The sequence below is a fragment of the Sabethes cyaneus genome, chromosome 2, assembly GCF_943734655.1.
Source record: "Sabethes cyaneus chromosome 2, idSabCyanKW18_F2, whole genome shotgun sequence".
In the NCBI taxonomy this organism is placed as follows: Eukaryota; Metazoa; Arthropoda; class Insecta; order Diptera; family Culicidae; genus Sabethes; species Sabethes cyaneus.
The window spans coordinates 43472923-43485768 of NC_071354.1; the positions used below are offsets into that span (position 1 = coordinate 43472923).

The 12846-nt window shown below is 39.9% G+C and overlaps 1 protein-coding gene across 1 annotated transcript in view; it reads left to right on the top strand.

Annotated features, from left to right (window-relative positions):
* The first annotated feature begins 246 nt into the window (after window positions 1–246).
* The window catches only part of LOC128738456 (venom dipeptidyl peptidase 4), a 57472-nt gene continuing 44872 nt past the window's right edge, over window positions 247–12846 (top strand). The window contains exons 1-2 of the mRNA XM_053833598.1: window positions 247–433; window positions 11896–12243. Of these exons, the coding sequence (XP_053689573.1) occupies window positions 12007–12243 (237 nt within the window). The 5' untranslated portion in view covers window positions 247–433; window positions 11896–12006. The remainder of the gene's footprint in view (window positions 434–11895; window positions 12244–12846) is intronic.

The following is a 12846-nucleotide window of genomic DNA, read 5'->3' on the forward strand; positions in this document are numbered from 1 at the left end:
CAGCATTGTGCTGCTATGCATTGTGAACTAACTGGCGCCCAAGAGTTGTTACACTATAACCTTCACTGCGAGGAGACATCAGCGTGTCTCGCTCGTCGATTCACCATCAGGCAGGGAAGCAAGCAAGCAAGCATGCATGCATGAATCAAAGCTTAGCGCTCAGATCGCCAGTAGGTATCTCACTAGAGGGCCCGTTGGACGCGTCGAATTATGAACTCTTCTTGGGGCCCGCTCTAGTGTAATTTTTCCGTTCATTCGCGACCGTAGAATCGCAACAACAGCAACGACGACACGGTGTAGTTCCGAAATATGTGCACGATTCGTAGAAATTGTCAATTTTGTGGAATAACCGGTTTCGTTTATTAGGGCCCGAATTTGTGACATAAGCATGGGAAATGTGATTACGTGAATGTAGTGATGGAGTAAAAGGCAGGTAAAAACTCAGCCAAAGATGAAATCGTGATGCTGTTGTCTGTAGTGAAAAGTGTAGTAGAAAGGTTGCACGTTTGCTGTGGTAACGTTTTCACACTTTTGTAAAATGAACACAGCTGTGCGCCGCCGGTTTATTATGGCGAATGTATTGGTGCATCTCGCGGAGTCTTTTTTTTTTGCTTCTCATGACCTGCAAATGCCAGATGATCAGCTTGCTTCGCGAGCGATTACGCGGTCTTTGTCGATGTCTAATGTTCTTTGTAGTGATCGTGGTCGTGTTTTAGTGTCTATTTGGATCAAATGATTTCTCCGTGTTTTATTGGTGGGCGACGCATCGTTGCAAGCGTTAGAATCAGTTAGAGAAATACGAACATCTCTGATGGAACCTAATTAGATCAAAAGAATTTTGCGATTCGCGCAAATCATTCCTTAGGATCTTTCTCGTTGAATAAAGGTTCATTGGTCCAAGATTAATTAGCGATGATAATGTGGCGAAGCAACGAACATAAGACATAAGACAATTTCGTTTCCGCAAGTCTTCGCTAATTATTTCTTTCTTGATGCCATCAAGTTGATGGTGGCTATAAAATGCAAACCCATCACAATCTGTTGGTTTACTAAATTAGGTACTGAATGAATAACAGCGTTTGCAAAAATGTTTGTGATGACAGTACATATACTTTGTACGCACGGAATTCTTATCAACTTGCGACAATGTGTCTGCTGGATGTGCATTTTTTTATGCAGAAAACACAATGTAAACACAAGCTGGTTCTTTTATGAACGTCTCTACTTTGATATTAGTAGTACGCTACGCTACTAAAGACTTTCCTGCATTTGCTGGTAAAGTGTTTGTAAGTAAACAAACCGGCACTGATTGAATAGCTCGAGGGTTCGCTGACAAATACCAAACCTGGTTCTCTCACCAGCGAATACGTGCTGAGTACCGTAGAGTGGAATCAGTTCATCTAAACTATTGCAATACCTCTTTGCTAATTATAGGGATACAGTGCAGCCTCAAATTAGATTTCATTTGGAAGTATTTTATTTCTTAAACTATTTTTCTCAGTTTTCTTACCATTTAAAACTTTTATTTTCTCCATTTTGTGAGTTAGTTTTTCTGAATTGTATTTTATTTGAAATTATCATAATTTATAAGATTTCCATGCCAGAATGTTTTTGCAACATTTATTTTACTTAACTGGTCCCGAGCAAACGATGTCAATTCCAAAAAGAGTCGGAAAAACTAAGCTCTAATTATTGGAAAATTTTTACTATTTTTTTTTCTAGTATAGTAGACCTAACCTTTCAGTGATAAAAATTTCATGAAAGCGTTATGTTTTGTTTCTGTGTTATGACCAGAAAACTGAAGACCGATCATATACAGTGATGCCAAATCTACCAGATTTATCCGTAGTTTTACGAAGTTACGAATTTTCTACGGACCTACGACTCTACGAGTCTAGTGCTTGTATTTACGAATTTTCAGAAACTTTATGGAAACGGTCGAAAATTTCTTTCAGTTACAAAAATCACATGCACGCTACACGCAGTGAATAATATCCCGAAAAGCATAAATTTATTCTCTAATAACTGATATGATAGTTTCTAACAGAGTTATTCTGAGAAAAAGAAATAAATAGTATAGTAAAAAGGGTTTACTCTACATATACTCTAAAAACAGATTACCTACGAATGGCCGAAACACAAATGGCCAAAAAACAAATGGCCGAATCGCAAATGGCCGAATCACGAATGGCCGAATCACAATAGGCTGAAACACGAATGGCCGAACGCCATATTCGGCCGAAAATAATCACGGTCTTCAGCCTGCACAAGTGTTGTGAATATGCTGTCCTTACTCGCTGCCGTTCGTTCGGACTTAACTAAGGGATAATCCCTACTAGTCAGTAAACCTAGGAAAATGCATGCCCCTAAATAGTGATGGTTTCTGCGTGGGGGCTGCCTGTGGTCGTCTCGCCCAGAATCATCTTGAAAACATTTGCTACTGACACGATCAATAGGTCTCGCACCCTACAATAAACGTAAATCATTTGCGCTTAGGGGAAAACAACTATCAATCATCTATTCTCTATATCTACTAAAATAAAAAATAAGGTGCAGAGTAAGTCTTGTTTTTCTGAAACTAAGGTACAGAATTTTACGAAATGCTCTTTTCCTTCACCTATCAATGACGCGGATCATCATAGAGCTGCGAGTGGAACAAAAGGCAATAGTGGGGAAAATTTCAAAGGTTTTTTAGGGGGATGTTTCAAATTCGCGGAGGGAAATAGATGGAAAAATTTGTACAAAATGTGTAAGGTCTCAAAAAATGAGCAATAAAAAATTTGTAGTCGCAGTTGCACTTTTGTTAAGTGCTAAACAAATATATTCTCGAAGTATGGTTTTTGTTTTATAGTAAACTAGCTGACCCGACAAACTTCGTATTGCCACAAATTAAACTGTGATGTTCATAAATCGTGAATCTCGGATGACCTTTGTCACAATCTCGAGTTTTGCAAGTTTCTGAGGAGCTCACGGGTGGTTTAATGTACAACATTTCCTCACAGGAAAGTAGAAAACAACTCCCCTCATTGCTTAGCCTGATAAAATAAAGCGGATAGCATTAAAATATTCGCCATGATTATATAACATTTCGCCGTATACCGTTTTGCGGAACACCATTTCTCAGTTTCGCGGAATTCTACTTCGAGGAAAACCTTACGCGGGATGTACCATTTCACGGAAAATGTTTTCGTGGAAAGTACCATTTCGCAGGGGTTATTCTCTCCTTACTCGCTGTCGCTCGTTCGGACCCAACTTAAAGAAAGTACATTAAAGCCGCTTTTTACGCTGTTTTTTTACGCGAATTTCGGAATTTACGCAATGTTTTTTACGCGAATTTCGGAATCAACGCGGCTTTTTTTCGCGATTTTCGGAATTTACGCGGATGTGCTCAAAACGTCTATTTTTTCGCGTAGTGTTGAAATCCACAGTTTTTTTGCGCGAAATTTTGGTTTTTTACGTGAATTTTGGAATTTACGCGATTTTTTTACGCGAATTTCGGAATTTACGCGGTTTATTTACACGAATTTCGGAATTTACGCGGTTTTTTTACGCGTAAAAAGCGACTTGAGTGTAATAGAGGCCAGTAGACCTAGGAAAATAAATAAACCTAATTGATAGTTTTTGGTGATTTTGTTATTGACTAACGTTTCATGGAAGAGTCTAAAGTTTCTCGGCGTCGATTAGTTTTTAAGTTACGCAAAAATTCTGTTTTATTTGTATGAGAGTCCTTATCCCCCTACCACAGGGGTGAGGCGACTAAAACTCAAACTAAAAAAAAACTACCTCCAAAACCCCCCACATGCCAAATTTGGTTCCCTCCTGAAGAGAGGAAGAGTCTCAATGCACCATAGAAAAGAGAATTTGCCTCCCAAAACACCCACATGCTAAGTTTAGTTTCATTTGCTTGATTAGATCTGAAGTAATGGGGAAATTTGTATTTCTTTTATATGGGAGTCCCCCCCCCTCCTAAAAAAGGAGGGGGTCCTAATGCATCATAGAAAAAATTCTTTCCTCCAAAAACCCCCACATATAAATAAATATAAATATATATTTCATTTTTATAGGAGCCCCCGCTCCTAAAATGCCTATCGCGTTAAAAAGATGACGAAAAAACGAAGACGATAAAATGACAACGTAAAGACGCCAAAACGGCAGAGAAGTCGACACAAAAACAAACCGCCGCTGAAAAAGGAGACAATGAATGCCCAAAACAGGGGTCAAAAGATAATGAAAAAATGACAAAAACGATAAGAGATGATAAATACGAATAAAAAACAACCAAGAGATAACAAAAGGCGTCGAAAAGACAGCTATAAGGTGTCGAAATTGGCATTGGAGCAGCCAGCTGTCTGTATCAACTGATTGTCAAGATTTGGGATACGATTACCGGAGGGGTGGAAAGACGGGGTTATTTGCCCTATCTACAAGAAAGGCGATAAGCGGGATTGTGAGAACTACCGAGCGATCACTATCCTGAATGCCGCCTACAAAGTACTGCTCCAAATGATCTTCCAGCGACTATCGCTAATAGTCAAAGTTGTCGGCTTCATGGAGGGTCGGTCTACAACGGACCAAATCTTCACCCTGCGGCAAACCTTCCAGAAGTGCTGCGATTTCCGAGTCCTCGCGCATCGATTTCAAAGCCGCTTATGATAGTGTAAACCGACAAGAGCTAAGGAAAATTTTGAACGAAAACGGCTTTCCCGGGAAGCTTCCTAAACTTATCAGTGTGAGAATCTCGGGTGGATTGTCGGACCCATACGAATCTCGCAGGGGACTTCGACAAGGAGATGGTCTTTCCTACTCCTGCTATTCGACATTGCGCTTAAAGGTGTTAAAGACGAGCAGCGATCGAAATGCTGGGCACGATTTTCAATAAATCGAGTCAATTTATCTGCTTTGCTGATGACGTGGATGCGGTTGGCAGAACATTTGAGGCGGTGGAAGATTAGTACACCAGACTAAAACGCGAAGCAGAGAAGATTGGGTTGTAGATAAATACGTCTAAAACGAAGTATACGCTGGCGGGCGGGACCAAGCACGACAGGGCCCGCTTGAGCAGTACCGTGGTAATCGACGGGGATGAGTTTGAGGTAGTCGACGAGTTCGTATACATTGGGACAACAATACCAGCTGTGAGATTAAAAGGCGTATTATCAGCGGAAGTCGGGCCTACTATGGACTCCACAAACACTTGCTGTCGAACAACAATCTGAGCCCCCGTACAAAGTGCACACTGTACAAAACGCCAATTAGACCGATTGTCCTCTACGGACGGGCACGGAACGTGAACACTGCTAGAAGAGGACCTACGAGCACGAACGGTGGGTGTAGAGAACCATTTTTGGCGGTGTACAAGAACGGTGTATGGAGGCGAAGAATGAACCACGAGCTCGTGCGTCTCTACGGCGAGCCCAGTATTCAGAAAGTAATTAAAGCTGGACGGATACGCTGGGCAGGACATGTTGCTAGAATGCCGGACAACTATCCTGCAAAAATGATTTTCGCATCGAATCCGCTAGGAACAAGATGAAGAGGGGCACAGCGAGCAAGGTGGCAAGACCAGGTGGAGTGAGATCTGGCGAGCACTTGGTGCCCGGAGCCGGAGACAAGCTACCATTAACCGAAATAGATGGAGAAATAATGCAACGCAGGCCTTGTCATGAGACGTAAGGCCAATTAAGTAAGAAGTTAAGTAAGCAAGTAAGTCCACTAACGCGTCCGTTTTTTGCTCGTTTCTGCCCATAGTTCTGCCCCTCCCTTCGTCGATTAAAAAAATAACTACGGTTATAAAAATTAATTATATGCCTGACCTCATTAAAAGGTCACGACAAAAAACACGATGTTGGTGCAAACACAAGCTGCTTATTAGCTCTGGAGCTAATGTCGTTACAGTGCATATAAAAGGTTAGTGCGCTTTTCAGGATGACACCAAGATCTCCGAATATGAAAGATGTATTGTAACAAGTGTCTCACAATTTCGTACCTAGTTGTAGGCTTAGTGGCGAAGCACTTCAAGGTACTGATGGTAAGCATGTTACTCTAGCATCAATCTACTAGGTGTTGCAGTACAATGCAGTTGGAATCGTTTTAATTATCTTAAAGATTTTTATATCGTCGTTATAAAGAGACTGGCAGCAAGGTGGCAGGGGAACTGGCAGCTCGTTTTCAAATAGAGAAAAGAGCAGTGCTCCAATCCTCTCTGTGGTAGGATAGAGATGTCGCTGAAAACGTCGGAATACCGAGCCCGATGCACTTTTAGCCTACGGTATGTTAGATGTTAGGTACGAGCGTAGCTACATTACAAAATGGTTAGGGAACTCCCAGTTTACCAAGCCTTGCAAGGAGGATACCATGATCAACCCGATCAAACGCTGCTTTCAAGTCTGCGTACACTACATCTTCTTAATCTTAATCATAAGGACAGGAAACTTGCACTACTGCATTGAAGCACCAAACAATAGTGGAACAGGTTAAAAAAGCACATGAGATGCAAAATGAAATACCGTTGGGTTCAGCCACTAACGAATGTTTCAGTTTTCTGTTGGGAGGTTCGTCAATCTCAATAGTTATACGGAAAACATTGAGGTTGATGACTTCGCTAGGAGTAATATAACAGCAGTGGCAATGTTTTTTGAGAAAGTAGGAAAACGATTAAAAGCTTGCATAAATGGCGCTGCAAGGAGATTGAATTTATCCAACGAAATGCACGTTTCCTGATGGAGGCTTGCAAGGCGTATGGAAACATAATTGGCGATCAAACTGCCCGAATGAATTGATCAACACTGGTGTCAACATCATGAGAGAATAGCAACAGAATCCCATCTGACTAATGGAGCTACGCAATCCGTTCTGTGAAAGTTTAAAGAGTTGCAGTTGATAACAAACTTGCGCGAAACGATAGGAACCGGCAAACTGAATATTGCAAGCGTTTATTCTTGTTTAAAACCGTGATAATTCCAATAATTCCGTGTCAGGCCGTGGAATCAGAAACTGTCTAAAAGCCGCGTAAAAACCGTGAGACCGTTGCACAGTAATTCAAAAGGACGAAAAGAGGAACTTTTTTCCTAGTGTCTCTTGTTTTCATTTTATCATTTATGGTCTTCAGCACTTATGTTCGTATGAATATCCTCCTTAATCTAAAACTGTCAAAAGTTTTTTTTGTTTAGATTATAGTCACTTTAACCAGCTTTCGGTCATTCGTGATTTCTGTCTGCGGGATTGCACCCGGGTCCTCGGCGTGAGAGACGTGAATGCTAACCACTATGCCAGGACTGATTCCTTTATCAAAAGTTAGTTATCGCTTACTATAATGAAAATAAAAAAAATAACTTTTTTTGTGTTAGGAAATATAGACATAGTTTCTTCGGCAAGGTTGTAAATATTGTAAAAACAAGCAACTTTGCTGAAGAAATTAAATTTCTATCTTTATCGAGTGCTGAACTATAGGACATATTCTATAAAATTTCTTTAAAAATTGGTTTTTCATACTTAGCTTTTGTTAGTTGCCTTTTACAAGAATACAATGTTCTAGGCAATTATCGAAGCTCTCAAAATACATGTTTTTGCAGAAGACCGCAAATCTCTTGGACCTTTACTTGCTGAGTTATCGCATATTCATGCTTTAATTTTCCTTAGCTTCACGAGCCCATGGGGTAAAATGGGGCAAGCGGATTTATCAAATCATCTTAACGTTTAAGTCGAGTAATATAAACTTGTATGGGTTCAGCTTGTCCCCAACCATCGAAATGAGAGTACGGCAAACATATGTTTTAAGTGTTTCGCGTTCGAGAAATGCTCGATACACGTCCATTTTTTTTGTGTTAGTAGATAGACACATGGTTTTTTCGGCAGTTCTAGGTCTCATTTGAATGGTTGGGGACAAGCGGAACTTATACAAGTTTACAGTACTCGACTTAAGCTTTAAGATGAAGCGCTGGTTTCATAAATCCCTTTGCCCCATTTTACCCCATGGGCTCGTGAAGCTATAGAAATTTAAAGCTTGAATATGCGATAACTCAGCAAGTAAGAGTCCAAAAGATTTGCGGTCTTCTGCGAAAACGTGTATTTTGAGAGCTTCGATAATTGTCTAAAACGTTAATTCTTGTAAAATGAAACTAATAAAATCTAAGGATGAAATATCAATTTTTAAGGAGTTTTAAAGAATATTCCCTATAGTTCAGCACTTAATAAAGATAGAAGTTTCATTTCTTCAGCAAAGTTGCTAGTTTTTAAAATATTTACAACTTTGTCTAAGAAACTATGTCTATATTTCCCAACACAAAAAAGTTATTTTTTTAATTTTCATTATAGTAAGCAATGACGAACTTTTGACAGTTTTAGATTAAGGGGGCTATTCATACGAATAAAAGTGCTGAAGACCACAAATGATAAAATGAAAGCAAAAGACACTAGGAAAACAGTTCCACTTTCCGCCCTTTTGGACCACTGTGCAGTGGGACGGATTAAAAAAAGGCGGACACTAGCATTTAAGGAGAAACTAGTGTGTTTTCCGCATGTTTATCTTCACAAAAGTTTCTTGCTTTCCAAAGTACTTTTTTGTTATACCAAAAAAACCATTAGCAGGCTGTCAATAAATAATCAATTTCTCTATCTATACCTATAAAGAAGGATTTCTGTCTGTCTGTCTGTCTGTCTGTCTGTCTGTCCTGTGTTCCTTATAGAATCAAAAACTACTGAACCAATCGGCGTGAAAATTTGCATGTAGAGGTTTTTGGGGCCAGGAAAGGTTTTAGTGATGGTTAGAGACCCCTCCCCCCACTAAGAGGGGGGGGGGCTCCCATACAAATGAAACACAAATTTCTGCATAACTCGAGAACTAATCAAGCAAATAGAACCAAATTTGGCATGTGGGTGTTTTCGGTGACAAGAATTTATTCTATGGTAAATTGAGACCCCTCCCTCTTTATAAGGGGAATTGTAACTCCTCTCCCCTTTAAGAGGGGGGGCTTCCATACAAATTTCCTCATAACTCGAGAACTAATCAAGCAAATGGAACCAACTTTGGCATGTGAAGGTTTTCGAGGGCAAGAAAATTTTCTACGGTGAATTAGGACCCCTCCCCACTCTAAGAGGGGGGGCTCCTGTACAAATGAAATACAAATTTCCTCCTAACTCGAGAACTAATCAAGCAAATAGAACAACATTTGGCATTTGGGTGTTTTTTTTGGTGACAAGAATTTATTCTATGGTGAATTGAGACCCCTCCCCTCTTTATAAGAGGAATTATAACTCCTCTCCCCTTTAAGAGGGGGGACTTCCATACAAATTTCCTCATAACTCGAGAACTAATCAAGCAAATGCAACCAAATTTGGCATGTGAAGGTTTTCGAGAGCAAGAAAATTTTCTATGGTGAATTTGGCCCGCTCCCCACTTTAAGAGGAGGGGCTCCTGTACAAATGAAATACAAATTTCCTCATAACTCGAGAACTAATCAAGCGAATTGAACCAAATTTGGCATGTGTGTGTTTTTGGAGACAATTTTTTTTTCAATGATGAATTGGGACCCCTCCCCACTTTAGGAGGGGGGGTCCTATACAAACGAAATACAAATTTCCTCATAACTCGAGAACTAATCCAGCAAATGGAACCAAATTTGGCGTGTAGGTGTTTTTGGAGGCAAGAATTTTTTCTGTGATGAATTAGGACCTCTTCCCACATTAGGAGGGGGGGGCTCCAATACAAATGAAATACAAATTTCCCCATAACTCGAGAACTAATCAAGCAAATAGAACCAAATTCGGCATGTGGAGGTTTTTGGAGGCAAAAATATTTTCTACGGTGAATTAGGATCCTTCCACACTTCAAGAGGGGGGGATTCTACACAAATGAAATACAAATTTCCTCATAATTCGAGAACTAATCAAGCAAATGGAACCATATTTGGCATGTGGGTGTTTTTGGAGGCAACCATTTTTCCCATGATGAATTAGGACTTCTTACCTTTTTAGGAGGGGGGGGCTCCCATTCAAACGAAATACAAATTTGCTCATAACTTTAGAACTAATCAAGCAAATGGAACCAAATTTGGCATGTGAGAGTTTTAGATGGCAGAATTTTTTTTCTGTGGTGTATTACGACCCCTTTCCCTTTTAAGAGGAGGGGCTCCCATACAAATGAAATACAAATTTCCTTATAATTTGAGTACTAATCAAGCAAATGGAACCAAATTTAGCATGTAGGAAATTTTTGAGTCTTGAATTTATTTTATGATAGTTAGAGACCTCTCACCCCTGTGGTAGGGGGATATGGACTCTCATACAAATAAAACAGAAATTTTTGCGAAACTCAAAAACTAATCGAACTCGAGAAATTCGAGACTCTTCCATAAAACATTAATCAATAACAAGACCACAAAAACTATCTATAGTAACACTAGATCATTCAGGACGAGCCGGTCGCGAGTGTTGCCGGTGACCCGCCGTCGGAAGCGCCGCCCACTGGGGGGCTTGCAAAACTCGAGAAGTGACAAAGATCATCCGAGATTCATGATTTATGTACAACACAGGTTAATTTGTGGCAATACGAAGTTTGTCGGGTCAGCTAGTAATAATATAAACCGTAAACCTCAAACCGGCAAAAATAAACAATGCTTTAGAAAAAGTTGTGCAAAATGTTGTTTAAGGAGTTTTTTTTTCGAAAGAAGCTAATTTCTATTTTTAAGGGAAAGAACTATAACAGTGCTACAAAGTAATGTATCCCCATAAACACCACCTTAATATATGTGTAGTTATTGTATCAGTTCTTCATCATACTGCGTCACCTTGGTGGCAAAACAAATGTGTAATTTGGTGGCAAAACAAATTAAGATTTTCTAACGGTAGTGCTTACAATCAACAGAGGGGACGGTATAAGAAAGTAATGAAACAAAGATGTTTATAGTATCCAAATGGGGAGGGTTTAATAAAACCCTCAGTTGTGTGGACAAGTTCTCCCAATAAGGCAATTAACTTTATTCGTTGCATTATACCTTATTGGGACAATGCCATTAGTCAACAAGTGGAAATCACTCCTATTAATAGTGATACGACACCTTGACGTAAATAGGGGCCCGCCACAATAGATCAAATTACTGGTCGCAGTGGAGAATGTACCCAACAGCGAAAAAAAAATCCAAATAGAATGTGACAAGACGTGAAAGGGAAAAGGGGAAAATTGAGGAATGGAGGGTCATTAAACCAACATTTATGAACGCTATGTGTAGCGTTCTTCTTTAAATTGTTTAAAATTTAAATATTTAAATTGCTTAAAAAAATCACACTGTTTTTTCCTCCCGCTCCTTCAGTTCGTTAAAAATGTACGATTCTTGGTTCAATTTTCATGATTTCTTTTAAATAAGTTATGTGCGAAAAAGTTGGAAAATTCCTTCAGAAGCGGGACAATTAAAAGCCTTGAATGTCTTAAAAAGTAAATATTTCATAAAATAGTGAGTCCCTTCAATGCAAAACTTGTACGATAATCTTACGAAAAATCCCCCTGCTGCCAATGTGGATCAAGATTCTGATGCTTCAGGAGGAGCCTTCCGGCACTCACTGTGTGCCATGACCTATTTGCGCGCTTAGAACTATAATTGCATTAATGCTTTCCGTTCGACGTACGGCACGCTAGTGCTGGCTGTGCTTTGCGTTGTGCAAACCTAGTGGCACATTAACATATTATACATGTTTGAATGATTCGACACTGAAGGGGTTAGCTACCTACTTCAGTCGGTCATTGGCACAGTTCGGTGATGCTTTTTCAGATCGCAGACTCCGCGGGTGCGTACCAAGCCAGCACCATCACTATCATCCGCAGATGTGTTTCGCGCTGGTTTCGATGTTCAATTTTCTTTTGTGCGAAGCTGAAACACGAGTGTGTTGTTTACTTTCATTCAGGTGTTTTCAGTCTGATTTAAATGACAAACCAAAAAAGCGCACAGAAATATGGAAAGGTGAGCGTGAGCTTAGCTCAGATGGCAGTTTCGACGAACGAGAACGGCGTGTAAAATGAGTAGCATTGGGACTACTTCCGTCGAGTATCGAAAACTAAATCAACGGGACGATCCGGAGTACAACAGTGGTGAAGAGAACAGTTCTGCTTCGTCTAGCGATATCGAAGAGTGGAGTATAGGCGTCCGGGACGGTCCCGGACGGGAACGACTGTTGCTACAAAAGAAGCCTGCGCTGACCCCGGAAGAGGATACATTTTTGCGGCCCACCAAGATGAGGATTCTAATGTATGAGGTAAGAATATTTTTTTGTTATTTTGATAAGTTTTTTGCTTTGAGCCGATGATTAGAGAATTATTTTTGCTGCTTATCAGTACATATTTTATTTTCAAACTGAACCAACCGATGGATGGTCAATTGAGTCGATAGTTAATTTTCAGCATTAATGCAGGAACATCGAAAGAGTCCTTAGTAAATTTACATTGATTTAATTAAGGTGCAACGTTAATAATTGTTTCCACATTTTTTGGTCGAGTCTATTCAGATTTGTTATCAAGGCTAAATTTAAGTTCGCGGTTTGCCTACTGCTGGTATAACTGCAAGTCGGATAAACCATGTGTGTCAATTATCCAGGCAAAAGCTGATGTGACCTTGGCTAGAAAATACGAAAAGCCAAGAGAGTCTGCTACATTCAGTGAGCATGGATAGGTGACCATGAATGCATGTGCATTCATGTTCTTTCAATTGCAGAAGGTGGCTTTTGTTTAACGTAAAAACTACGTACAGTATATGAGCTATGCGCTTGCATTGCATTGCTGCAGTGATGAATAAACGTTAACTACCTATTGTTGCTGTTTCTTGAGACGTGGCTTGATGGTAATAATATAGCTATCAGCAG